The sequence below is a fragment of the Coniophora puteana genome (assembly GCF_000271625.1).
Source record: "Coniophora puteana RWD-64-598 SS2 unplaced genomic scaffold CONPUscaffold_18, whole genome shotgun sequence".
NCBI lineage: Eukaryota > Fungi > Basidiomycota > Agaricomycetes > Boletales > Coniophoraceae > Coniophora > Coniophora puteana.
The window spans coordinates 727,584-751,047 of record NW_006913070.1 but is presented as its reverse complement, the minus strand read 5'-3'; the positions used below and the strand labels follow the sequence as shown (position 1 = coordinate 751,047).

Below are 23,464 nucleotides of genomic sequence, written 5' to 3'. Positions count from 1 at the left end.
AAGCGGCCCCGAGAGCTGAGGATGATGGACCAATAGACGAAGATAAATAGGATGAAGATAATGAGCCGACAGACGAACATGTGAGAGTTTGTATGTGCTATACGTGCGCTAGGTTTAAGCAATGTAAATATTGGTAATTACGCGACACAATTCATGTCGGCATGTAACGCGCCAGAATGACGCATGGAAGATCTAAGTGGTCATATACTCGTTCAAAACCATGTCCACCCTCGGATCCACAGTCTTCAGAAATTTCATCGTCTCTTCCCACACGAGATCCTGCATCCGCTTCCCTTCCTCACTGATAACCCAATCGCTCTCCTCTTTCACCGCTCCCCGCCTCACGTACGCCCCGCGCATGCTTTCCTCCTCCTTGTCGGAGCCGCGATTGGCGAGGGCACCAAAGACGATATGACGCGCACCGTACTCAGCGGGCCAAGCGAGGATTCTCTCCATGAGCCAGAGGGCCCACGAGGACCTATGCTCGCGAAGTAACTGGGAGCGGCAGAATCCGGGGCTGACCATCGTAGGTGTGACGGGGACAAGAGAGAGCGGGCGAAGGTGGGTGGCGAGGGCGCAGACGTGGAGGACGTTGAGGACTGGGTCAATTGAGTCAACGAGAGCATGTCCATTAAACAAGGTACGTACGTTTGGATTGAGCGTAGCGGTCTCGGAATTTCTCGGGTGTAGAGTACTCTGTGCTGCTGAACGTCCTGAGGGGCGTTGGGGACGCCAGAATATCACGAGGAAGTGGGGTGACGTAGTGCGAGTCGCTGACGACGGTGACGAGCCGCGCTGGGCGACCATGTTTTTTGCCTGCCTCGACCATGTGCGGAAGAAGGAGAAGGGGGAGGAGCGTAGTCGAGAGGTAGTTGACCTGGACGCTGGCGCGCTGTGCATTAGCCTCGGGGAGTAGTTTAGAACATTATTTCGGGCGGAAACATACCTGGTTTCCCATCCATCCTCGGTCACTTCGTATTTCCCCTTCGCCAACGCCGCGTTCATTACGAGTATATCAAGTGGACCCGCTTCGCGCTCAAAGCGGTCTGCGAACTCACGGACGGAGGCAAACGAGGCAAGGTCGATGATCCACAGCTCGGTGTTTGGGTAGCCAGTCCTCTGTGTTATCTCTATGTTCCAAACATGCCTTGTTCAACTTGGTCCAGTTTCTTCAAGCAGAGAGTCATGCGTACCTTTGACGGCCTCTTGGCCTCTGGTCTCGCTCCTACATGCAACGACGAGCCGCTCGGGGTTCATGGACGCAAAGTGAATGGATGCCTCGAGGCCGATGCCAACATTGGCGCCTACGACGATGACAGTCTGTCCAGACAGATCGGCACGTCGGAGGGGAGGAACATGGGACCACTGGTCTATAATGAAGTCGAAGGACGAGTACTTCATAATAGTTGGAGTGGTAAGACGGAGGCTGGGGACTGTGATACTGATTCGGAGAACAGTGCCTTCGTCTCAAAAATTCTCAGACTTTTAAGCATCGTCACTGGGCAGAATCAGGTGATGAAGAAGCGATTTAACTCACCATACATAACGCGTCTACGTACGCGTAGACGGGTCAGGTGACGAAAAAGCGATTTAACTCACCATGCATACGTATCACGCCTACGTACGCGTACCTACCTCAGTTCGCGGCCACATCTTGTCCTGTCTTGTCATGGCATTACTTTTTTCACGTGCTAGTTGCTGTCCGGCAAAGTTGGGACGTGCAAATTTTTGGACATTGCCGAAGACGGAGAGAATACATCGCCACTCTAAATGCGCGGAGCTCCAGGACATCAGTGGTCATTTGGACATAATACTGCAAACACTGTACGACAGGAGTTGCTGCTGATTTTCAACTTTGTGCTATTAACGAGTTGATCGTGATCCTGCTCTCTAGAAAAAGGTTCATCATACGTCAGCCATCAACGGAACCAGTGAGAAGAGCACATAGACCAACCTCGCAACATCAAGCAGTCATATACTCGCCCAAAACTCTCTCCACCCTCGGGTCTATCCCCTTCAATATCTCCATCGTCTCGTCCCAGACGAGTTCCTGCGTCCGCTTCCCCTCCTCGCCAATCACCCAGTCACTCTCTTCCTTTGTCGCACCCCGGCTCACGTATGCCCCGCGCATCGCTTCCTCGTCCACATTGGAGCCCCGGTTGCCCAGAGCGGCGAACACGAGCTGGCGCGCGCCGTACTCGGCGGGCCACGCGAGGAGTTTTTCCATGAACCAGAACATCCACGAAGACGCGAACTCGCGACGCAGCGCAGAGTAGCAGAACCCCGGGTTCGGCATCACGGGTGTGACGGGGACGAGGGAGAGCGGGCGGAGGCGGGCCACAAGTGCGCGGATGTGGAGGATGTTAAGGACTAGAACGTTTGTGGTGAGTCCGCACGGCTGTGACGTGCGATGCACGAGGTAGGGGAGATGCTCACGTTTAGACTGTGGATAGCGACCCCTGAACTTCTCTGATGTGCAGTACTCTCGGCTGCTAAACATGCTGAGTGGATTTGGGGACGCTTGGACGTCATGAGGGATGAGGGTACTGTAGTGCGAGTCGCTGACAACGGTGATGAGTCGTGCAGGCTTGTGGTGCTTCTTGCCTGCCTCGACCATGCGTGGGAGAAGGAGAAGGGGCAGGAGCGTGGTGGAGAGATAGTTTACTTGTATGCTGCCGTTATGTGCGTCAGCTCCATGGAGCAGTACAAACAATACTTGAACAGAGGCGTACCTGGTCTCCCAACCATCCATGGTCACTTCGTACTTCCCCGTTGCCACCGCCGCATTCATCACGAGTATGTCGAGTGGACCAGCCTCGCGGTCGAATCTGTCCGCAAACTCACGGACAGAGGTAAATGAGGCGAGGTCGATAAGCCACAGCTTGATGTTTGAGTAGCCGGTTCGCCGCGTTATCTCTGTCCAAAAACCTTGTTCATGGTCATCGGACCTTATCAAGCAGAAATACAGCATACCTTTGACAGCCTCCTTCCCTTTACTCTCGCTTCTGCAGGCGATGATGAGCTGCTCAGGGTTCATGGATGCAAAGTGGATGGATGCTTCGAGCCCAATGCCTACGTTGGCACCTACAACCACGACTGTCTGACCCGACAGATCAGCACGAATAACAGGGGGAACTTGGGACCATTGGTCCTGGACGAAGTTGAAAAAGTTACGCTTCATGTCGGTATCAGTGGTGCAAGAGAACTTGGAGTGTACGGTATTTGGCGCTGACCCATCGTCTCGACCCGCCTGCTTATAAGTATGCGTCCCGGCAAGCAGCGCCGTTTGACTAATGCCCTTTGCGCATTCCGCTCAGACATTGGTCAGCTCGGTAAAATTTGTCGGTCAGAAAGGAGGCCGGTATGTCAGAAAGAGAGCGTAGAGGTGAATTGTAGGTCGCTGCGTCCTGACACAGAGTGGGTCGTTGGCAGATAGGCCAAAGATATCCAAGTTCATTTCCCAGCGTCTATTCGTTTGACAGCTCGGGTTTTGCCGCAGCGAGCAACCCCTCCGACACAGGTCACGTGAGTGTCAGCCAATCAAAACCCACGTATGCTGATTGGTTGTGGTTGCCTATCCTTGGCCTATCCCCATGTCTAGGGCAGACTCGCCGGCCGCCGCCCCGCTGAATGTGACTTGTAAGCGTTCAATTGTCTCTTCTACCCTGTGGGAAGTCCGCGCTCGCAGAAGATTTCACTGATGAACTAGTAGCTGAATACAAGGCGGCATCGTCACAACCAGGTCACAACAAATCTCTCATCAACATCGACTTGGATTCTTACATGTGGTCCCATAAACCGCACCGCAATTCAATCATCCTCTATCACCAGCGCTGACCCCGCAGTGTTAGTGATTGGTGTTAGTTGATGTGCGCAGGACGTTCTCAGAACGTAACACGGGTGGACGACCTCCTGAGAAAAGAACGGACAAACTCGATCGAACCATACAGTTTCCGGCTTATATTACGACATCGCGCTCTCCTCGCCTCCCATGCTCATGTCCCGGTTCGAAACGCGGAGAATCCCACCATGCTTCTTAAATCTTGCCCCCACCCGGACGTGGATGCATGACGCCCTTCTCGATATCGAGCACTCCAGAAGAGTTCTCGCCGGTCCTCTTTGCGATCGCTGCACCGGTCCTCAATGCGGTCGCCTACGTCGTCATGGTCGTTATCGGGTCCCTATGCGTATTTTTTCTCGTTAGGCGGCTAAGGCCGCAGAGGTCGCGGTCGGCTGCCGCAGCGGACCCTGACTCGGACAGCGGGATGCCAGGCCCAAGCCTTTCTCGGCGGCACGCGTGGTTTTATATCGTCTATGTCGTGTGCATGGTCTGTTTCGGTACGGCGTACACTGTCTCGCTCCAATTCGACATTGCGCAGCCGCGGCATGCGAACGCATGCCATCGGGGGGAGGGGAAGGCACCTACCTACAATGTCGTTGCGTTCGCTGTGTCGAATAGCGCATTTGCACTGAGCGGAGGGATTGCGGACGTTCTGGTGGTACGTGATTGGTTGTTGATAAATATGGGGTGTCTCGCTGACGCTGCTCCCTAGGTTTGGAGATGCTGCGTTATCTACCGAGAAAGCAGCTGGTGTCAATGGGTGAAGACTTTATGCTGGCTGTTGTTTGCTTCGGACTGTCGTATGTCTCAACCTGACTTTACTTCTCGTGTTATGAATAATGACACCCATTAGTGATTGGGGTAACGGCTGCAATCATGTACTCTGTTCCCAGCGTAGGCAACAACGCAATCCCCGTCGTCCTTGCGCAGAGCGCGTTCACTATCTCAGCTACGCTAAATCTAGTATGCACTGCGTTGATCGTCGGACGTCTATATTCCGTGAAGAAGTACTTCACGGACACCATGGGTATGTTGCTCTTGCCTTGCCTATGCTGTTAAGACTCGATTTCATCCGTTTCTCGCAGGCTCGACTGACCGGAGCCAGCTGCGTTATGCCACCATCAGCGCAATGCTAATCGAGTCGTGTGCACTATACGCAACTTTTTCGGTCACGTTACTCGTTTTATGGTTCCTGCGTAGCCCTGCGTCCTTCGTCGCATTTGCTCTCTTGGGCCAGTGTCAGGTAAGGATTAGCTCCTTCAAGTTCTTGCTGGGCTTGTACACTAGCTAAGTCGTTGCACAGATTATCTCTGTGTTCCTCGTTATCCTCCGTGTCTCTCGAGGTGTTGCGTGGACCCGCGCACCAGACCTTAGCGCCGTCGTCGATCTCGACTTTGCGGAGTTTTGCAAGATCGACCTTCCGGGACCAGGACCTTCGGGGTAATATTCGCTTGGGTGGACAAGCTGCGTATCCCAAGCCTATCCGTTGAAACATCGGTAAGAAGGCGCCCGCAGAGACCATGACAGCGTGAGAGATACCCTGTATGACGCTGGTTTCAACTGTCTCATTACGATCTTTAGATTGCGACCTTGCGTGAACAGGAAGATGACCCGCGGGCTGTCATCAGTCCCACGCGTCTCACAGTCTGTCACATTGGACCCTCGTTGCATAGCATTCCACCCTTGGCAAGGGAGAGTGAAATATTGCGGGCCAAGTAATTTACGTGCGTTAGTGTGCTGTAGGCTATATTTGACAATATTAATAGGTGTGTCGGAATACTATATTGTACAGTTGATAGTAACAGATGATCCCAATAATCAGACTCGTTGGAAAACTGTACCACCTGTGCTAAGAGATAGCATTGTGTGGGGAAGTCAACGTCAAGGACCTTGAGGACTCCATTCCGAGTGTTAAAAGTTAATGCACGGCCCAATTGCCCTCATTCGATAACAACTACGTTGAGCGTAATCCACACCGTCTTTTCCCTCGGCTTACTAGCTGACCTTGAAAATATCCTCTCAGGATATCCAGACCGGTGTCAGCTGGGGTACGCCACCATCAGCGCAGTACTGGTCGGACCGTGCGCACTGTAAACAACATTTTCAGTCGCTCAAGTGCATCTATTATCATGTTCTTCGCGCGTCTGATTTACAAGGTCACACTCCGGGCAGCGGAGGTAGAGGCCTTTAATTGGTCAAAGCCCTGAACCATATTAGTACATGTTAGCCAAAACGGTATTATCCACTAGTCGCAGCCCTATATAACATCCTCCAGGCTCCAGCGTGCCCAGCGCGCCGTTTGCTGCTGCGCTCAAATGAAGTTTTTATCCCGAGATACGATTTCACGGCCTAACCCGTGAAGACACGCTCACTGCAGCTCGGTATAGTGATTCAAATCCACTATGGCTTTGGGATCTGTAACCAGACCCGCTTTCTATAGTATAAACGGTTGCCGAACTGTCTGGTGGCAAGTCAACCGGCATGTGTACCTCCAGTCTTCCAGCTCGTTGCAACCTACTGCTGACTCGGACACGGCCATTTGACCAAAAAATGCTTCTCAAGGTACACGCGCGAGGCGAGAACGCAAAGAATGGCACTGGAAAGGTTCTGCAACGACAGGTGTTGCGGCAGTGGGCTTGTCGCCACATCTCGCCGCAGTTTTGTGGTATTGAGTGATGACACAATCGTGCGATCTTGTCGCAAAACGGAACCAGTAACCTCCGTATATGTTCCACGCAATAAGGTACGTCATATCATGCTCTTGACCTTGCTTGATGGACTGAAAGTGAGCTGTGCTGCCCCATCTTGCTGTCACGGACAACGCCGACTGCGAGAGATAGGGGCTAATTCTATGCGTAACTCCGAAAACGGAAGGCTGCCGCCTTACTATGTGCGCAAACTAGTCTTATTCAAGTTGTGCAGAGTTCCTACCGCACTTCATGACAGCGGATAGATGGACTGATGTTATAAGCAGGCGAATATGTTTTTTGCGGGCGAGCCGCTGTCCTGACCGCCTCATCCTTCCTCGCTGTAGCACCCCGACCATGCTCTCCCGCTCTCACCTCTGACATGCATTCCGAGTATCACCACAGTGACCATGACCGACAACATCTTCTACGGAGGAGCACAGATGACTCGGAGAAGCTCGAAACGGAATTGGCGTTGGTGTACACCCCGCTCGCTACCGGGATATGTTGGGGGGTCATAGCATGGCTTACATTCGAGTGCATCCCGCTGTTGGTCAAGCGTGCGCACACCGCGCGGGAAGCGAAGAGCCGCAGCTGGTTGTGGTTCTATATCGCGTACGTCGCGATCATGTTCTGCCTCGGGACGCTCTTCGTCGTTTGTTACGCGATCCCGCCACAGCTCTACCTCGCTAGCTTCGTTGCTGCGGGTCAGCCACCGCTCCTTCTGTCTGCGTACCCGGACTCAATCAATGTAACCATTAATGTGGCAAATTGGGTTGCCACCACCATGGCCGACGCACTCATGGTACTTTACTTTCCCTTCAAGACAAACGAGTGCTTACCGTCGACGTCTAGGTATGGCGATGCTGTATGCTGTATCAGAGCCAGGCGAGCGCCAAGTACATTCAAGCGGGCTTATGCGCACTGTTCTCAATAACGACCGAGTGTCCGGATTACTGTGCATGATAACGTACTCTCTGCCCAACCCCGCGCTTACTCATGTGATACAATGGGCGACAGCCGTTTCCCGATGGTACTTCTTCATGGCGACGTTTTTGAACCTTGGCGCCACCAGCCTGATGGTGGTTCGCCTGCGCGCAGAGCGTAGATTCGTGCGTTCTATGATGGGTGAGTCTCTTGAGAATATGTATGGAGCGAAACACATCAGTAAGACTGGCTTCAAGGATACACTAACCTCAATTACACCGGCATAATCGCCATGATGATCGAGTCATGCACGCTAGTAACTCTGTGCTCGATAACATACTTGATAGTCTCTTTCATCGATTCCCCCTTTTGCCTTCTTGTGATTGCGACGATCGATGAGGTTCAGGTACGTCGTTTTGTGCGTTGGTGAGATGCGTGACACCTGACCTATCCGTGCGGTCAAGATCATGGCTCCTCTGCTTGTTATCTGGCGCATCGCAAGAGGCGTTACGTGGGCAAATGACAGTAGAAGGGGTTCACAGCTTCCTGACCTGGAGATTTCTTTGTGTGAATAATCCTGTGCACTACGCTACCATAACAGCCACGATTCCACCTTTCTTTTATGAATATCCCTTCTCTGTAGGTTTGGATAGGCTATTGGACCACATCATCTAATGTTCTGGTGGTCCGAAGGTGGAGGATGTATGTCATTCTTCCCTAATATAGCACTTAATTATATTCTCCCAGCCATTTGGAACGAGTGGTTCGTACTTAAGTACTCATCAGTCGTACATATCCGATGTCAAAACGGATGCTCGTCATGGGCTACTATGAGAAACGGAGACGTGAGCTTAGTATTATCAATAAGTGACGTCGAAACTTTTGTCGCCAGTGTTATATCTTCTACCTACTATGCCGTGTTCGAGCGCGATTCAGAGCCGCGGGTTCACCAGATCTGAAAGATTGCGTGTAAATATGTTTGATGCCATATGAACGCACAGGATACAATTACGATCGGGGTCGGATGAGTCTAGCTTAACGCGTTATGTTTAAAGCAAGATATTGGCCATTCTCTCGACAACTTCTACTCCGAATTCGAATATTATGGCCTTTGCACCCTCGAATCGTCATCAATGTCTTGACCGTCTTGACCGCTAACTAGCTTTGCCCCTTAAGCTTAAGTCTGAAACAGCCCTTGCGGTATACTCTTTCGCTGGCACAGGTCTGAAGCCCTGTCAACTTAAATTGAAAGCGGAAGCTTGAGCGCTCCAACAATCAGAGGCTTCGCAACGGAATTCAAACTGACGGTTGAAGTGGCTCGGCTGCAACACCTCAAATCTAACGCCCAGCTTCTTGGGCCTGAAGATCCGGATGAGGTGGTAAGATGTTAGACGTACATCAGTACCATGTATGGAAGCGGACACTGTTTCACACCGGGTGAACAATACAAGTTGCGAGATGCCACATCTCAAGGGGCACCGAGTCCATCGCTGAGCAGTGATCTTCACATAAACGTATAAAGTTTAGTTTCCGTTGCATCTGCTCCGCAACCCCAGTGATCTTCGCAGACTCTTTTAAAGAAGCCTGACCCTGAAGCTGATTATCAAATCAGTATCTTTCAAACGCCCTCTTCAGTTACGCGGCTTGCACGCGGCCCCTCTAAGACAAATGCTTCTCAATGAAAATACACTGGCAAGCCGAGGGCGGAAAATACCTTGCAGACATTGAATGGTCTGGGACTTCACTGTTTTCCGTATGTATTCGAGATGTTCGCTAAGTCTGAACCACCCCCGGAAATGTAACAGCCCCTGAATTTGTACGGGATATCCTTACCATATTTGGATTTGAAACGGGACCCATAGACGCCCATAATGACATAAAAAAGTGACATAATGGGCATGACAGCGCCATTCAGTTCGAACGTTCCACGGGACGCCCGTGTTCGGTTGTTCTCTCACCTCTTCTCGTCGCCCATGATCTCGCACGTTGCCGCTCGTGTCTGATATGTACCTCCAGCATGATGGTCACCGACTTTTAGCAGTAAAGTCGGATGGAGACTTAACCTGGAGGGTCAAGGTGGTCTATACCCCACTTACGAGCGGGATAGCCTGCGGGTTTGTCGCATGGCTATTCTTTGCCTGCGTTCCACTCTTGGTCAAACGGGCTCGCGCGGCAGACGACCTCAAGAGCCGGAGATGGCTACGGTTCTACGTGGTCTACGTGACTTGCATGCTCGTTCTTGGGATGCTCTGCTCCGTCGGCTTCACAGTGTCCTCCGTCACGTACTACTGCGCCAGCTACACTGCCTACATTTCGGGAACTCCTATTGCTTCTAGTGCGCGCTATACACAAATGGCCAACGCTCTCATTGATGTGTCGGCTTGGCTCAGCGCTCTTATGAGCGACGCCCTCCTGGTACGCTGGCACATTCTCATGTCTGAGTCGTGCTCTGCTCATAGACGATTTTCAGGTTTGGCGGTGCTGCATGCTTTACAATGGGCAGCTCCGAGCCGGATATGTAAAAGCGGGGCTAGGAGTCTTCTTCACTTCGACTTACAGTACGTCGTACTTACACACATGCGGCGGCTTCTCATCAAATGCCGTTCATCAGCCCTTGGCATGCTGTCCATGTTTATGTATGCCCTGCCAGAGGCCCAGCACCTTTCTCAACAAAAATGGGCTACCGTCGTGTCGCGGTGGTACTACACTAGCTCTGCCGTTTTAAACGTGACGGCTACGTCCCTTATGGTCACCCGAGTTCGTTCAGAGCAAAGCTTATTCCGAGGCATGATGGGTGAGTCATCATACATCTGACTATGGGCGCAAATTATATCTCTGCCTCCGAATCGCAGGGGCGCGACTGAACCATACCGGAATCGTTGCCATGATGATCGAGTCCTGTGCCCTGTTTACAGCGGCCGCGACGGTCTATCTAATGCTCTGTTTCGTGGACTCTCCTTTCCGTGTTATGGCAGTAGCCATCCTGTGTGAAACTCAGGTCAGCCCTCCATATACGCTTTTGCAAGCTCAAGTGGCCTGATTGTTCGTTCAACCAAGATCATATCTGCGCTCCTCGTTATCTTCCGTATCTCCAAAGGCATAGCATGGATGCAGGAAGAAAGTGAAACAACCAATATTATGGAAATTGAACTTCAAGTCTTGGAAGCTTAACGACGAAAGTCTGTGAGGGCCGCTCATGCGGAGTGTAGGAATTCGTACATTACCAAAATGATCGCAATCTGGTTTCTCCTTGACAATATGCGAATCATCCTTTCCTCCGAATCGGCGCCCTTCACAGCCGTACTCGTTATAACACTTGCACATATCGATTTGACATATTTCCCTGGATTCTATTGAATGATCCGCTTGATTGAGTACTCGGGTACTGTGTCCCGGCGCAGGTGCGGAACTCGGGTTTGATATTCTCAATGGAGTCTTTTCCATGAATGAGTAGCTTGGAGCGGTGTGCACTTCACCCTTGTGGCGCAATCTTGGCACCTGTCAGCAGATGACAGCGTGTAAGTATTTGGTCCAGTCACTGCCTTCTGACCTCGTGTGCGAGTCGTGCACAGGTCTTAATTTCAGGCGCCACCAATTCATTGGCTGCGCACCTCCATAAACATATCTTATTGCTCCGAAAACACTCTGAAGATTAAGGGAGCGATCATTTACCTCTATAGTGTAATCCGTCAAGGGGCGGGCGAGAGGGGCGTCATTCAAAGATGCTCTAGTATAACAAGGATATGACCCCATTTACGGAAGGTTAACATTCTTCGAATCACCCTCGGTGCAATCATCATCACGCGCGAAGCTTCTACGTTCTCTTTGGTGCCATTGTTGAATTTGTCGGGCAGGTACGTATCTCGGAGATAGCCCCAGCACTCGGAGATCATGCTCTAATTAAACTCTTGGCAATCAGTAAGGTGGAAAAAGAGGTGGAATACAGGCCATGAGTCACGGATTGAATACATAGATCAAGTACATGCTATACGATGGTGTCTGTGGTCGGTGTTGCTTACATTAGATAAGTAACTCTGTTACACAAATGATCCTCTGCTTATTTGAAGTAACAATGGACCTCGCACCGTACGTGGCTCATATAAAAAACCATAACCTAACATAGAAGAGATTCACGGATAGGAAGCAACAGAATATAGAGAACATCCGCGGATATGCTGCATAAGTCACAAAGTGTTAACCACACTACGATATATACTTCGGAGGCGCGCCACTGTCCTCGTATGCGTGGAGACATTTGCCAGTGCCCAAACCTCCCTCGAGATCGAAGTTGTAAGCAGGCGTCAAGTTTCCTCCGGGACTAGGATCACCTCTAAGGACGAGAAGATAATGGGGGAAGTCTTGCGTAGATGGTATGTCGAGCACTAGCGGTGGCAGGATTCGCGCGCTTGAAGAACAAGGTTGCTTCCTCAAAATACAGCAGTTCAACGTGAAGTGGCCGCGAACAAGCCAAACAAACGAGTTCTGACGTCTACCAACAGCGGTAGCACTGCCATGTTCGTTTAGGGTGCGATGTAGGATCTACTGAGGACTTCATGAACACGTATGAAGGAACTTAAAGCGGGCTCAGGCGGGATGAGTTCTAATACGTACTCTGACATCTGGGGGGTCCAACTCTGATACCTAACCCCGTTATATCCATCTCTAGAGAAGGTCTAGGCGGTGCTGAGGATTAGTGGAATTGCCTTAGAAACTGCTGTAGACGGATACGACAAATACACGCTATGGGCTTAGCAAGTTCCTGTATACAACCAACTTCAGCCACCCTGTGATCCCGCAAAATCGAGATATACTGTACTTTTTCGACCACTCGCTCGTCCCATGTCCCACGGACCGGGCGAGCGAGCCAAAAAGGGTGGGACTGTCCCACCTCCCCGAGACCCTATGAGCCAAAAAGTGGGACATTCGGTAAAATAGCTCGAAAATTCGAAATAAACTCATAAAAAAATCTACGACATGTGAAAAAGTATCTAGTGATCCAAGAACTCGTCGTACTTTCTGGTGGAAACTTCGCATTGCTTCCCCCGGCGTGGTTTCTCCCCTCTCGGCAATTCTATCAAGTTAGCGTTGAGGTGACCCCAGGTCATCAGCCAAGCCCGGACCCAACTGAGACAAACCCATCCTGCTTCTCCCGTCCGGATTGAGGATTTGTGCCATGGCATCTTCGGGCTGGAGCCAAGTGTTGTCGTCAATATATTCATGGTGTGCAAAATCTTGCTGGTCAACTCCTTCGTGAAGGGTGGTGAGAGCTTGAGAACATTGGAGGACAGATGTCCTGAAAAATGCGGGCCCACCAACCAGCCAAGACCAAGGCAGGGCGATTGCACTCCGGTGCAGCATAGAAACAGCAATTTGCGCAGTCGGGAACATTGTCAACCAGTGGATGTCCCACAACTTCGGGATAATTAGCCCCTGACGAGCCATGTGTCCCACGTCGGTCCTGACCCGCGAGCCAAAAAGTGGGACAGACCGGATTAGGTATATGTTTCCCACGAGCGAGTGGTCGAAAAAGTACAGTAGAGGGACATAGGTCAAATGCGCGAGAGGACACACACGGTTTTCGGAAGCTTCCAGTCATCTTGAGGGCCTTGCGCAGGAGAGGAATCAGATTACCAACGGACACAAAAACATGATGTGGATTTGCGAGCAAGATCGCTGACAACGGGCGGAGAAGCGATGACGGCAAGACGGAACGGATGCCGGCTTAGTAAGCAAGAGTTAGGAGACGCCGCCACAGTAAGTCATGCAAGCAGCCACTTGTACGTTCTCCCCTCCCGCTACGAGCTATCAGCCTGACATCCCCGGAACATACCACACAGGCTCAAGTGCGGCAGAATGTTGACTTGAAAGAGTGGTCTTCAATCCAAGCCACTTCTGGTGCGGTCTCCTCGGAACTTTACCATGCATGGAGGCCGACATCAGTAACTATGAAAAAATCTTGTCGGGGCTTGTACAACCTTGTGCAACCCTGCACAAGCGACGGCAAGGTAATAATACGCCCAAGACGCCAAGCCCGACAATGTAAGTCTATTTTTGCGACAAGACGATCTTCGGCAACGTGGAGCTTACGCGGACAAGCGCCTGCAAGTCAAACAAGTCGCCTCAGTTTAGTTATTTAAGATATCCACAGGCCGTGTTCTGACTTCGGAAATCAGTGTTGAGACACAAACACCATCAGCGTATGTTCTAGAATTTTTTTGCAACCAGCCTATAGACCTTTATGCAAACAGTGTCTTGTCGGCTTGTCGGCAAGCTCACAAGCTTGGCAAGGCCGGCAAGAAATTGGCGCTTTTACTGATGGACGCCCTTCCATGAATGGGTACTGTTGATACACATCACAGGGCAGTCCATTGATACTCGGCGCTTCGAGCAATCCTAGTCTTACAAAGCTACCTCGCAGAATGTATCATGGTAAGCACTCATTTGCCCACATTGAGTTGAAGATCTGAGCGCCTCTCAATAGTTATGATACCGTGTTGTTTCATGGGTCATGACGCTAGCACCACTAACAATGGGACACGCTCTTAACAGTCAGTAACCGTGCCTGGATCACTCATGCCTTCACCTTAGCTGACGGAAGCAGGTAGTCCCGGTGTATGCATAGCTCGTCAAATGTGGTTTCGTACGACGCAAGTTGACATTGGACCAGAACGGTGTGTTCTTCAATTGCCGCTAGCCTCTTATCGATGTGCTAATGCAAAATCTCGTAAGGACCCAGAATCCCACTTGGGATACCGATGGCCGAATGCTCCCCATCTTTCATCAAAGTACGTGGGAGTCCTCCTCGAGCACATCTCTGAGCGCCTTGCTGACACATATATATGTGCAGTGACGTTTGGATGGTCGCTCATTGTTCCTTCCCTCGCGCTATGCTGCAGTCTGCTCTTCATCGCCAGCCGTGGAAAGGCTTTTACGTCCTCAGCGAGGCGTTGCTTACACTCTTCCTCCGCCTTCCATGGTGGATACTGTCGTCGCTCGTCTCCTCCTACCGGCCCTGTCCATCGCGTTCGCTCAAGCGGACTCTGATCGTAAGGTCAATCAGCCATGGTTTGGAGGTCATCACAAAGTACGCCTTCATCCCATTGTAACATTTCGTGACTCACATCAACCCTTTTTCCAGCACGCTGCTGTTCCCGAACCGCAACGATTTCAGCAAGAGGCTCGAAGGCCCAGGCATCAAGTCACTGTGGGTCGAACCCGTTCCAGACCACGTTCATGGTCAGCTCAAGACATGGGCCTCTGTCACTAGCGCGCATCCCGCCCGCATTCCAGGATACTGGCTTGACAAACCAGGCGTCGACGTCCCCATAGGCCAGCCGATTCAACCAGGGGAGAAGGTCCTTTACCGCATCCACGGTGGGGCATACATCAGCATGTCTGCAACACCGTTAGATCCCGTCTCCGACCTCACCAAGGACCTCTTGCGCGTGTGCAAGCCGTTCCGCCGTGCCTTCGCCATCGAATATCGCCTCTCGAAGGCGGATCCCGGTAGCCCACCCGTCAACCCGTTTCCGTCCGCGCTGTTCGATGTGCTAGCAGGATATGCGTACCTGACGCAGACGGTCGGTATACCTCCCGAAGACATTGTCATCGCAGGTGACTCCGCAGGCGGTCACGCTGCCCTCGGCCTCGTACGCTATCTCATCGAACACCAACACTACTCCGTACCCGCTCCTCCCGGTGCTCTCCTCCTCTTCTCTCCCTGGTCTGATTTCGGCACATCCCACGAGACGCCTGGTTCCTCGATGTATACGAACCAGGGGAAGGACATTATGCCGTTTAGTATCGTTGGCGGTAATACGTATTCCAAGCACGCGTTCTTCGGCGCGCTCGACCCCGATGAAGCGCTCGTTAACCCCTATCTATCCCCTGCGTCGAAGCACTGCTCACCAAGCTTCAAGGGTTATCCGAGGACGTTCCTCAGCGTTGGCACAGCCGACCTTTTCATTGATCAAGTGCGTACGTTGAGGAAACGGATGGAGGCCGATTTGGGGGATGGATTGGTGTATGACGAATGCCCAGATGGGGTACATGTCTTCGTGGGTTTGTGGTTCTTCGAACCCGAGAAGACAAAGACGTTGAATGCTATAGCGGAATGGGTTGGATAGGGTATGCATGAATCGAGGTCATTGTATGTATGTTCTCTTTACGGGACGAAATAAGATCCGTACTGTATTCAGTGCTCAACGCTAGATAAGGTCCCGTTCAAACTCCAAAGCAACTGTGTCATGCAAGCCCTCTCCGTACCACCTCTCTTTACAGTCCCTGAAATCCTGAGAGTACATCCATTCGCTGTCAACGGCGATGTGCAGACCTGGCACTCGCTCCTCCGTCTCTTTAAGTAAAGCCTCCTTTATACCGTATCCCAGCACAACCAGTTTTTGCAGGATACCTCCGGAACGAACAATAAAGTTCGCTACTGCATCTAACTGAGAGCTACTGTCGACCGGAACCAAGAGGGTTGTGAGACTTGGCAGGCTGACGTTCTCGAAAAAAGAAGCTTCACCATCATCGCATGGCTCATCCCCAAGCATGACGAGGTTATTTCTGGCTGAAAGGCCAAGAGTCCGTAGGATAGGGAATACAACGGGGTTGGTATCGTTAACGTATGGCCGAATATGGATCCAGTCCGCATTTATGAAGAGCACTTCTAGCTGGGGGAAGCTGTGTGGAAGCACTGTCCTATCGATGTGAATCCACGACGCATCAAAGATCACGAGACACCTGAGACGGTTCCAATGTAGGCCGAACAAGGCGACAATGTCATCGTCGTCGTAAGGACAGATTTGGAGGTGAGTGAGGTTGATCATAGAGTCCGGTGCAGCGCACATATTTGAAATAGATGGCAAAGTGAGTCGTTCGAGGTGCGACCAGTTTGAAAAGGATGCCACGAGACTGGCGACGTCGATCGTACGTTCAGATGCATGGATGATGTCGAGAGTCCGACATGCTTCTTGGTATGGGCGGAAGGTACCGTGTTGGCAGTGAACCGCGAAAGAGGTGATATCGGAGTCGTCAATGAACAGCGTTATGTGGGTGGGTAGCGGACGAGCGCGAACCAACAGCTCCAGCTCTTTGCTCTGATCAGCCTTGGGTGGCCAAGGCACTGTCATAGTGCCCCAGAGCCAAGGTGTGGTCAGAGCGACATCGCGCCAGCGTCTACACACATGGCCGAGTTTGATTGCATGCTGCGCCCTTTTGCGAATCGTCCAAGGTTTGACGGTGTATCTGTATTCCCACTCTGACACGCCCACAGCGGGGAGTGAGCGGGTAAAGATCTCGCTCATGATCTCTGTCGGTAGGCGCAAAAGGGGCGAGACAAGTCTAGAATGGTCTAGCCGAGCTTGTACAGCGGTTGATCTGAGGACGCTCAGCCGTGATATCGCTGTGTCCAGCTGTTCAACCGCGCTGTCGAGGCGAAAGATGATCTGGCCCACATCATCATGTTGATCTTCCTCATCATGGTAGTTACGCTCGAGGAACGGTTTGAATGGTGTCTCTGTCTGGATCTGAGTGCCCAAGGTCAGCCATACGGTGCCCAAGAGGAAGTTAATCAACGCTGACATGAATTTGCTGTTCAGCAGATCGAACCTACATGACATTTCAGCACGCTGCTGTCATGCAGCTGGCATTAAGAATTGCATAGGCTCACCGATACCATAAGATGATCTAGTACTAGTGCCATCGTATCTTCTGGTGCTCGATGGTTTGTCAGGAATCTACCGCGGGAAAACTAAGGTCTGTGGGGCCTCTTCAGGGCAGGCATGATTGGCTTTATTTACTGAATCGGCTCTAGATATTGAAGTATAAATCAAGGTCTTGAGTTCTGTAATATTGAACGTATAAGCCACATCACCAACCCTGTGAGTCAGCTGCATAGTTCGCTTGAGGTGAATATTTCATTCAAAATCATCGTTTATTGTCCTCTGAGGCAAGGCCTTATGGTAGACAAATCTAGCGTACGTTAGGGAGAAAACGGACGAAACAATAACTTTGAGGTGAATATACTACATGTACTACGAATTGCGTAGTTATTTTTCTTGAGTACGATTTTGTTAATATTCAAAGACAATAAACACTTTTTGTTCGATATCAAATTAAATATACGCAATATTTTAGCACATTTTCAGCGTACATGACAAAATAAATCAGTTTCTACTCTCTATGGAATGCTACTATAGCCTCCGACTTTGCGAAATAGGTACCTAGCAAGGCCATGGTTCACAACAAAGAAGCATCTTGGAAGCATCCCCACTGATAATAAACAGAGTGGATGATTAGGTACATTGTTAGTTCTCCTAGACGCCAAAGTATTTCGACACATTTTCATCGACATGATAATCTACCTTCCTGCGAAGTCCTATCACAAGATATCCGATAGCAATTGGTTGAATCGTATAACAAGGCCCATAGGATAGAACAAGAAGTGCTTTATCAGTCAGAAGAAGCGTGAAGGCAAATAGTGTCGGTAAAAATATCCTGCATGCGTCATCAGATGAAATAATTGGGGATAAAACGAAGGAAATACCATAGGTAGCACATGAATGCTCCACGCGTAAGAGTTTTCATGAGGGTCGCACCATTCCAGCGGGTGTCCATGACATTGAGGTGATAATGTACAGTCTTTCCCCCAAATAACAACACGAGCATCAAGTCAAAAGCCATCAGTGGCATACTTTTAAAGTATAAGTGACACAGCAGCCAGTAAACATGAGCGACTGACCATGATAAGTATGGGGCTACAATGTTGAGTTGAGTGTATCCACAGACACCAAACATTGGAGAAAGGGCTTGCCACGAAGGGGTGCCTAAGTCAGATTACTTCATATGTACATCAATCTCTTACCATGAATGCTAGCCAACTCAACCGTAGCGCCCGCAACGAAGAGTACAAATGCCACTATAAACAAACTTGTTATAGTTATTACAACCATCTTGTCTAAATCAGGGAATATGAGTAGTGTCGTTGAATTTCAGCAAGATTTACTTACTGAATGAGAAGATTGCGAAGAGATGGTGTAAAATAATTACTGAGTACATCCACACAACTCATTAAGGAAGATAATGAATCACTGTGCTATAAGTACCTTCTGCAATGAACCAAGACACGCATTCTGATGACAAAATATTAGCATGACTACCTAACTTCCTGAAGGCCATAAACTAACCGGATGTTACATTGAAAACCTGAAAAATGTAACCTATTTGAAGTGGGATTGAGCTGAATTCACCGAGTCTATCACTCTTCTAATAAATGGCCTACACCTATAAAGTGGGAGTTTCGTGTAAGCAATTTCAACATACACATAAATGCGATACACACGTATGTTGGGTCGATGTGGTTGTTATCATAACTTACTCAAGTTTTGGCTTCCTTGGTTTGAACAACGGTACTTGAAAGCTTACAGTAAAGCCATATGAAGCCGCCGATAAGACTGAAGTGCCGATGCTACGCTGATCAATACCCTTACTCATTGACACGTACAATGTACCGATACATACCATCAAAAATAACACCTTTGGGACCTTGCGACCTGTGTTTTTCTACACCACAAGATTAAGTACGTGGTTTATGCAGTTCTTAGGAAGGGCGCACCCAGATTCCAACCTGTAGAAACAACATATGAATTAAATTGAAACTTATCATCCATTGCAAGGATTGGCTACGTTACCTCGTCTGGTACTGTAGACACTAAAAATTACTATTGAGCTGGTACATCATGTGTCACACTGGCATCAGCTTACAGTAGTACTGGACGTAAAGTGTAACCATCGCAACTGAATATAAGGCGTCACAAATACGTTTTGTTTGCTATAAAACTATAAAACTCACCAGAAACATATTGAGTGATCTTGTAAGTCCTTGAAGCGTCAATGATGACTTCCCACTCTGCCGTTATAGCTGCTGGTGAGCTCTCGTTCGCGAAAGAGGACATAGTGGAAGTGGCAAGATGGGAGGGTTTCCTATCACAAGCGGGCTTTATGTGTGAATGCCCGATAATGGTTCATGTGACGTGCTGTTACTGCACAGCAGAGGATGTGGTTTCCGATGGGGAATTACTCCTAAAATACGCATTTCTGTTGTCATGCCTTGCCTTGAGAATGGTAGATACAAAGCGATCAAGATCGCCTTATGCTCAAGTGCATTGATCCTTGGCTGTGGCCCTGTCAAGAATGATGTATAAAATTGCGTACTCAGGAAAATACAGGCGAGATGTACACATATGTGTGCTAAGCACGTGGGTGATGTCTACTCAGAACATGAGTCCAAAACGGCTGTATTGCTCCTGCGTAGCGTATGATAATTTAATGTTTTGACGAGGTCCACTGTTCAGAGAATAGGTATAGTGATTATTTACCTAACGAGGATATGCCAAGGAGTCAGAAGGGCATCCGGAGTAATTGTAAACACAGGTGCTTTTGAATAGTCCAGCTATTATAAGATATCATTGCCTTCAACATCGACTATGCTGTTGTACATCCATGTTCATATTCGTGTTTAGAGTGCCTAGTGATCAAGCACTTGAGAACACCAATTCTGAATGTAGGCGCAGAACCTTCCCCCATTTGTACCACCCGATCATTAACCTGTATCAGATCGCGCAGCATACTGAGAAGTAGATAGTAAGAATGTGTTGGTGCCAGAATACATGCTGTGGAGCCGCTAACAGACATGTGAGCAATTTGTAAGGAAGCCTGCAGCGCTTTGGTAGTGGCCATAATGACTGCAGAATCTTGGATGGTGGGACTATAAACCAGTGCCACACCATCAAATGCTATAAAAGAATGGACCTTGCATATGGTCGTTGGAGCCTCACACGGAGAAGAGCTGATGAGGAAAAAGATCGTGATGTTGGCTGTAGGCCGTGTTTTGGACGTCACAGCAAAATAATTGGACCTGCGCCGCCGCGCAGACAATTGCAAGATGTCGGTGAATAGTAAAGAAGCCAACAGGGAAGTCACCGAGCACCACATTTACACAACTAATCCACATAAACGGGGGGATAACACCACTAGTACAGTGAGACATACCTGTGCTCTACCAAACGAACCGTCCGCGGAGTCTACAAACAAACTACTACATCTATCTCGATGTACGACAACAACAGCGATCAAAGCGACGACAACATCGACGACAGCGACAACGTGAGAGTTACATATGAGAACAAGAAAAGGGGGTGAGAAGGGCATTGAGTAAGTGACGACGAACGATGAGTGCATGAGAACATAATGAGAACACGTACGTATAGAAGTGAATGTGTACATAAGGACAGAAGGCTAAAGTCATAATTCTATATGCGAGAGACCCAGAGAAAGGAGGATGGCGTAGAAGAGGGAAAGAAGGGAGAAGATACATGGCATAGGGACATACATCTGCCGATTTACGTTCGAGAAGGTGAAGGCCATTAGTACATAGTATACGGAGTGCGGGTACAAATTCATACAGAAAACGCGGGGATGGGTGCAGGCCGCAAATCAACTAATGCTCAGTGATTTTGAGCATACGCAAGTGTGCGATAGAGTGCATTAGCATCCTCGAAGCGCGAATAGCGTAGCGCGAAATGCTTCATCTCCGCAGTGGCGACATCATCTGTCGCATCGACAATGTCGGTCTCGATGAGCCGGCCGTAGAACATGCATAGCTAAAGCAAATGACAACCGGTCAGAAACAGCTGAAGGCGAAGAGATGAAGATGTCGCGTACCCCTTTGACATACCGCGCCACCCGATCATCGCTCACCAATCCCTCTCTCTCCTCCCTCTCCGCCCACTCAACTGTCTGAATACAGCTACTCAAAAACCCGCCCAGCGCCTCGCGTTTCACCAACACCCCGATCGTCGTCTTCCCATCTGGTGTCACGGGGTCCCTGATGGGCGTCTCATCTCTGAGCATGCTTCCGAGCATGTCGAACGAATTCAGCGAGAGTGGGAGCTCTCGGAGATCTGCAACCATCTGCTCCATGCGCTCCAAGCCGCTCGCAGCACTCCGCGTGTCGGCGAAGTGGTGCGTGAGCAGGGCAGCATATAGAGGATACCGCATGGAGGGGTTTTTGGACGTGATGTGGCCTACTTCGGAGAGGTCGAGGACCTTTGCGGAAGGGTGGGAGAGGTCTGGGAGGAGGGCGAGGACGAGCTGATGTGATCTGTTAGCATATTGACATTCGAGCAATCGATGATGGGAATGGGATGGGAATCACATGGTAAGGGAGGGGTGGAAGTTGGGGACGTACGTTGCGCTCTGAGAGAGTGAGTGTGCGCGAGCGCGCATCGAGAAGTAGACGCGCGCCACGAGCGAACTCCTCAGCTGCCTCGTCTTGCGAGGGGCTTATCATCGCCGACCCATTGACCGAAGGGGATACCCGACCGTTACTGTCTTGCAAAGAGGTGCTGGATCCTGATTCCGTGAATGCATCCTCCTCGAGAACGAGGTTGGCTGCACGAAGCTCATAAGGTAGGGGCGATCTGGCGAGGGTGATCGGGGAATAGGGGCCAAGCTAACGTCGCATGGGAAGGAGTTACGGTCCATGATGCATGATGAGTGGCGGCCGTTTGCACAATGAAGGGAAAACATACATCGTTTCCATCGCCTTTAAGGATCTTCCATAACACCCAAACGAACTGCTCGTTCTTCGCTATCTCTCCGTCTCCTACAGGCGCTTGTACAGCGCGTTTCCGCTCTGCCACGAATGCTGTGTACAGCACGGACCTGAATGGATTGATTGCGATCGGATGCGGGGCATATATTGAGTGTATGGTGTACGCGACCAGGATTCGCTGCGCGATCTGCATGTACACGCATCCCCGGAAGCATACCCCGGACATGGTTCAGATGACGGGAGGCACGCATACATGAATGGATGCAAAGGGAATCGGAAAGAAAGAAGCACGTTCGCTTGATGTCATGATCACACACGGAGAAATCACCGGGGAAGCATACGCACCTCGGCGGACTCATCGTTCAGCAGCGGCAGCAGCGTGTCGAGCGCGAGCTGGAAGCGTGCGCCCTCGTGTACGAGCGAACAGAAGGCCTGCGCGGTCGTCGAGCACGGCAGGGCGTGCGCGCGAGAAAGAAGGTGCCGCACGGACGTTCGAAGTTTCTCGCCATCCACTGGCAACCCAGGGGGCGCTGCAGCGATGGGACTCGCGCCGGCGCTTGTACTGGGGCCGGCGGTACTGCCTGGACCCACCGTCGGCGAGGTCGTGGCGGTCGGCTGTTGAGATAGATGTGACTGTGAAGAATGTGACTGTTGTGGCTTCGGGAAGAAGCGGGAGCTGGGGTTAGAAGACATGGACATGGTGCTCAGCATCGTGTCTGACGGTGACGGCGAGGCCGACCAGGTCATCGCATCTCCTCAGCTGGAGATCGCGGACAACCCTCAACTCGGGCGCAACTCGGACGCGGGCCGACAGCTGGAATTATCGGCACCGCCACAAAACCCCTTTGCTCTTGTTTGGTTTGTGTGGCAACAAGTAGACATATCGCTCCTTTACTCACGACGCTCACGTTCAAGCGTTCAAGGTCATCGACCCAATTGCAGCACACACGATCAGTCCCTTGTTCCCTTCTCTTAATCCATCTCCCGAGATGATAAGCTCTGGGTAGGCGAAATTTCGGCTTACTCTCATGATCAGCTTCAAACACCGCGAGCAAGTTCTCAAGCCAGAATTAGCCTTCATCGTCATCTCTCACTCCGCGAAGCCACGATAATCTCAGTCTACAGGACCTCATACATGACTTCATGTCTTGCGCCCCTGACACTCATTCTTGTGGCTTAAAATTTCTTCAACGTCATCAAAGGCACTACTGTCCCACCTCTGCTCCTGTCCACAATCCCACATTAGACCCTCGGATTGATGCTTTCTCGGGTTTGGATATTGGACAAAACGGATGAGAAGGCCCAACGCTGTTTATAATCTCGGCCTGAGAGATATGCTAGGGCTTCCACCTCCGACTCCAAAACATCGTACTTTCGATCCCGCCCGAGCCCTGC

General features: G+C 50.5%; 9 protein-coding genes across 9 annotated transcripts; 4 read left to right on the top strand and 5 right to left on the bottom strand.

Moving 5' to 3' along the window:
* Window positions 1–192: 192 nt before the first annotated feature.
* CONPUDRAFT_159725 (NAD(P)-binding protein) lies at window positions 193–1,401 on the bottom strand (the record flags this gene model as incomplete). Its single annotated transcript, XM_007776824.1, has 4 exons — window positions 193–599; window positions 649–884; window positions 947–1,130; window positions 1,194–1,401. 4 exons carry the CDS (start codon window positions 1,399–1,401, stop codon window positions 193–195), a joined length of 1,035 nt encoding a protein of 344 aa, XP_007775014.1.
* Window positions 1,402–1,714: 313 nt separating this feature from the next.
* Window positions 1,715–3,181, bottom strand: CONPUDRAFT_132561 (short-chain dehydrogenase; the record flags this gene model as incomplete). The annotated part of the gene is made up of 5 exons (XM_007776823.1): window positions 1,715–1,890; window positions 1,955–2,370; window positions 2,437–2,672; window positions 2,733–2,916; window positions 2,974–3,181. The coding sequence occupies 4 exons, from the start codon at window positions 3,179–3,181 to the stop codon at window positions 1,964–1,966; spliced, it is 1,035 nt and encodes a 344-aa protein (XP_007775013.1). The 3' UTR covers window positions 1,715–1,890; window positions 1,955–1,963.
* Window positions 3,182–3,863: 682 nt separating this feature from the next.
* On the top strand, window positions 3,864–5,600 carry CONPUDRAFT_169836 (uncharacterized protein). The gene is made up of 6 exons (XM_007776822.1): window positions 3,864–4,499; window positions 4,554–4,641; window positions 4,695–4,868; window positions 4,927–5,084; window positions 5,145–5,369; window positions 5,423–5,600. Exons 1-5 carry the CDS (start codon window positions 4,068–4,070, stop codon window positions 5,283–5,285), a joined length of 993 nt encoding a protein of 330 aa, XP_007775012.1. The 5' UTR covers window positions 3,864–4,067; the 3' UTR covers window positions 5,286–5,369; window positions 5,423–5,600.
* Window positions 5,601–6,905: 1,305 nt separating this feature from the next.
* On the top strand, window positions 6,906–8,414 carry CONPUDRAFT_147512 (uncharacterized protein; the record flags this gene model as incomplete). Its single annotated transcript, XM_007776821.1, has 6 exons — window positions 6,906–7,235; window positions 7,384–7,656; window positions 7,713–7,861; window positions 8,109–8,157; window positions 8,203–8,218; window positions 8,348–8,414. Exons 1-6 carry the CDS (start codon window positions 6,911–6,913, stop codon window positions 8,412–8,414), a joined length of 879 nt encoding a protein of 292 aa, XP_007775011.1. The 5' UTR covers window positions 6,906–6,910.
* A 1,045-nt stretch (window positions 8,415–9,459) lies between these two features.
* Window positions 9,460–10,495, top strand: CONPUDRAFT_147511 (uncharacterized protein; the record flags this gene model as incomplete). The annotated part of the gene is made up of 4 exons (XM_007776820.1): window positions 9,460–9,870; window positions 9,926–10,013; window positions 10,067–10,249; window positions 10,308–10,495. 4 exons carry the CDS (start codon window positions 9,460–9,462, stop codon window positions 10,493–10,495), a joined length of 870 nt encoding a protein of 289 aa, XP_007775010.1.
* A 3,847-nt stretch (window positions 10,496–14,342) lies between these two features.
* On the top strand, window positions 14,343–15,581 carry CONPUDRAFT_66807 (alpha beta-hydrolase; the record flags this gene model as incomplete). The annotated part of the gene is made up of 2 exons (XM_007776613.1): window positions 14,343–14,539; window positions 14,594–15,581. 2 exons carry the CDS (start codon window positions 14,343–14,345, stop codon window positions 15,579–15,581), a joined length of 1,185 nt encoding a protein of 394 aa, XP_007774803.1.
* A 1,011-nt stretch (window positions 15,582–16,592) lies between these two features.
* CONPUDRAFT_66723 (uncharacterized protein) lies at window positions 16,593–17,039 on the bottom strand (the record flags this gene model as incomplete). The annotated part of the gene is made up of 1 exon (XM_007776608.1): window positions 16,593–17,039. A coding segment is annotated over one exon (447 nt), but the record flags the coding sequence as incomplete, so codon positions are not given.
* Window positions 17,040–17,771: 732 nt separating this feature from the next.
* On the bottom strand, window positions 17,772–19,409 carry CONPUDRAFT_77742 (uncharacterized protein; the record flags this gene model as incomplete). The annotated part of the gene is made up of 13 exons (XM_007776819.1): window positions 17,772–17,952; window positions 18,002–18,148; window positions 18,197–18,281; window positions 18,320–18,373; window positions 18,465–18,503; window positions 18,561–18,587; window positions 18,642–18,660; window positions 18,880–18,927; window positions 18,976–19,017; window positions 19,070–19,081; window positions 19,146–19,165; window positions 19,219–19,251; window positions 19,307–19,409. The coding sequence occupies 13 exons, from the start codon at window positions 19,407–19,409 to the stop codon at window positions 17,772–17,774; spliced, it is 810 nt and encodes a 269-aa protein (XP_007775009.1).
* Window positions 19,410–20,960: 1,551 nt separating this feature from the next.
* Window positions 20,961–22,768, bottom strand: CONPUDRAFT_159719 (uncharacterized protein; the record flags this gene model as incomplete). The annotated part of the gene is made up of 5 exons (XM_007776818.1): window positions 20,961–21,116; window positions 21,178–21,606; window positions 21,704–21,967; window positions 22,047–22,256; window positions 22,415–22,768. 5 exons carry the CDS (start codon window positions 22,766–22,768, stop codon window positions 20,961–20,963), a joined length of 1,413 nt encoding a protein of 470 aa, XP_007775008.1.
* Between the last annotated feature and the right edge of the window lie 696 nt (window positions 22,769–23,464).

Coding starts and splice junctions, on each gene's coding strand:
- CONPUDRAFT_169836 (XM_007776822.1), top strand. CDS start 4,068: ATGACGCCCTTCTCGATATCGAGCACTCCAGAAGAGTTCTCGCCGGTC. Junction 4,642..4,694: donor GTTGTTTGCTTCGGACTGTC/GTATGTCTCAAC, acceptor GACACCCATTAG/TGATTGGGGTAACGGCTGCA. Junction 4,869..4,926: donor GTACTTCACGGACACCATGG/GTATGTTGCTCT, acceptor CGTTTCTCGCAG/GCTCGACTGACCGGAGCCAG.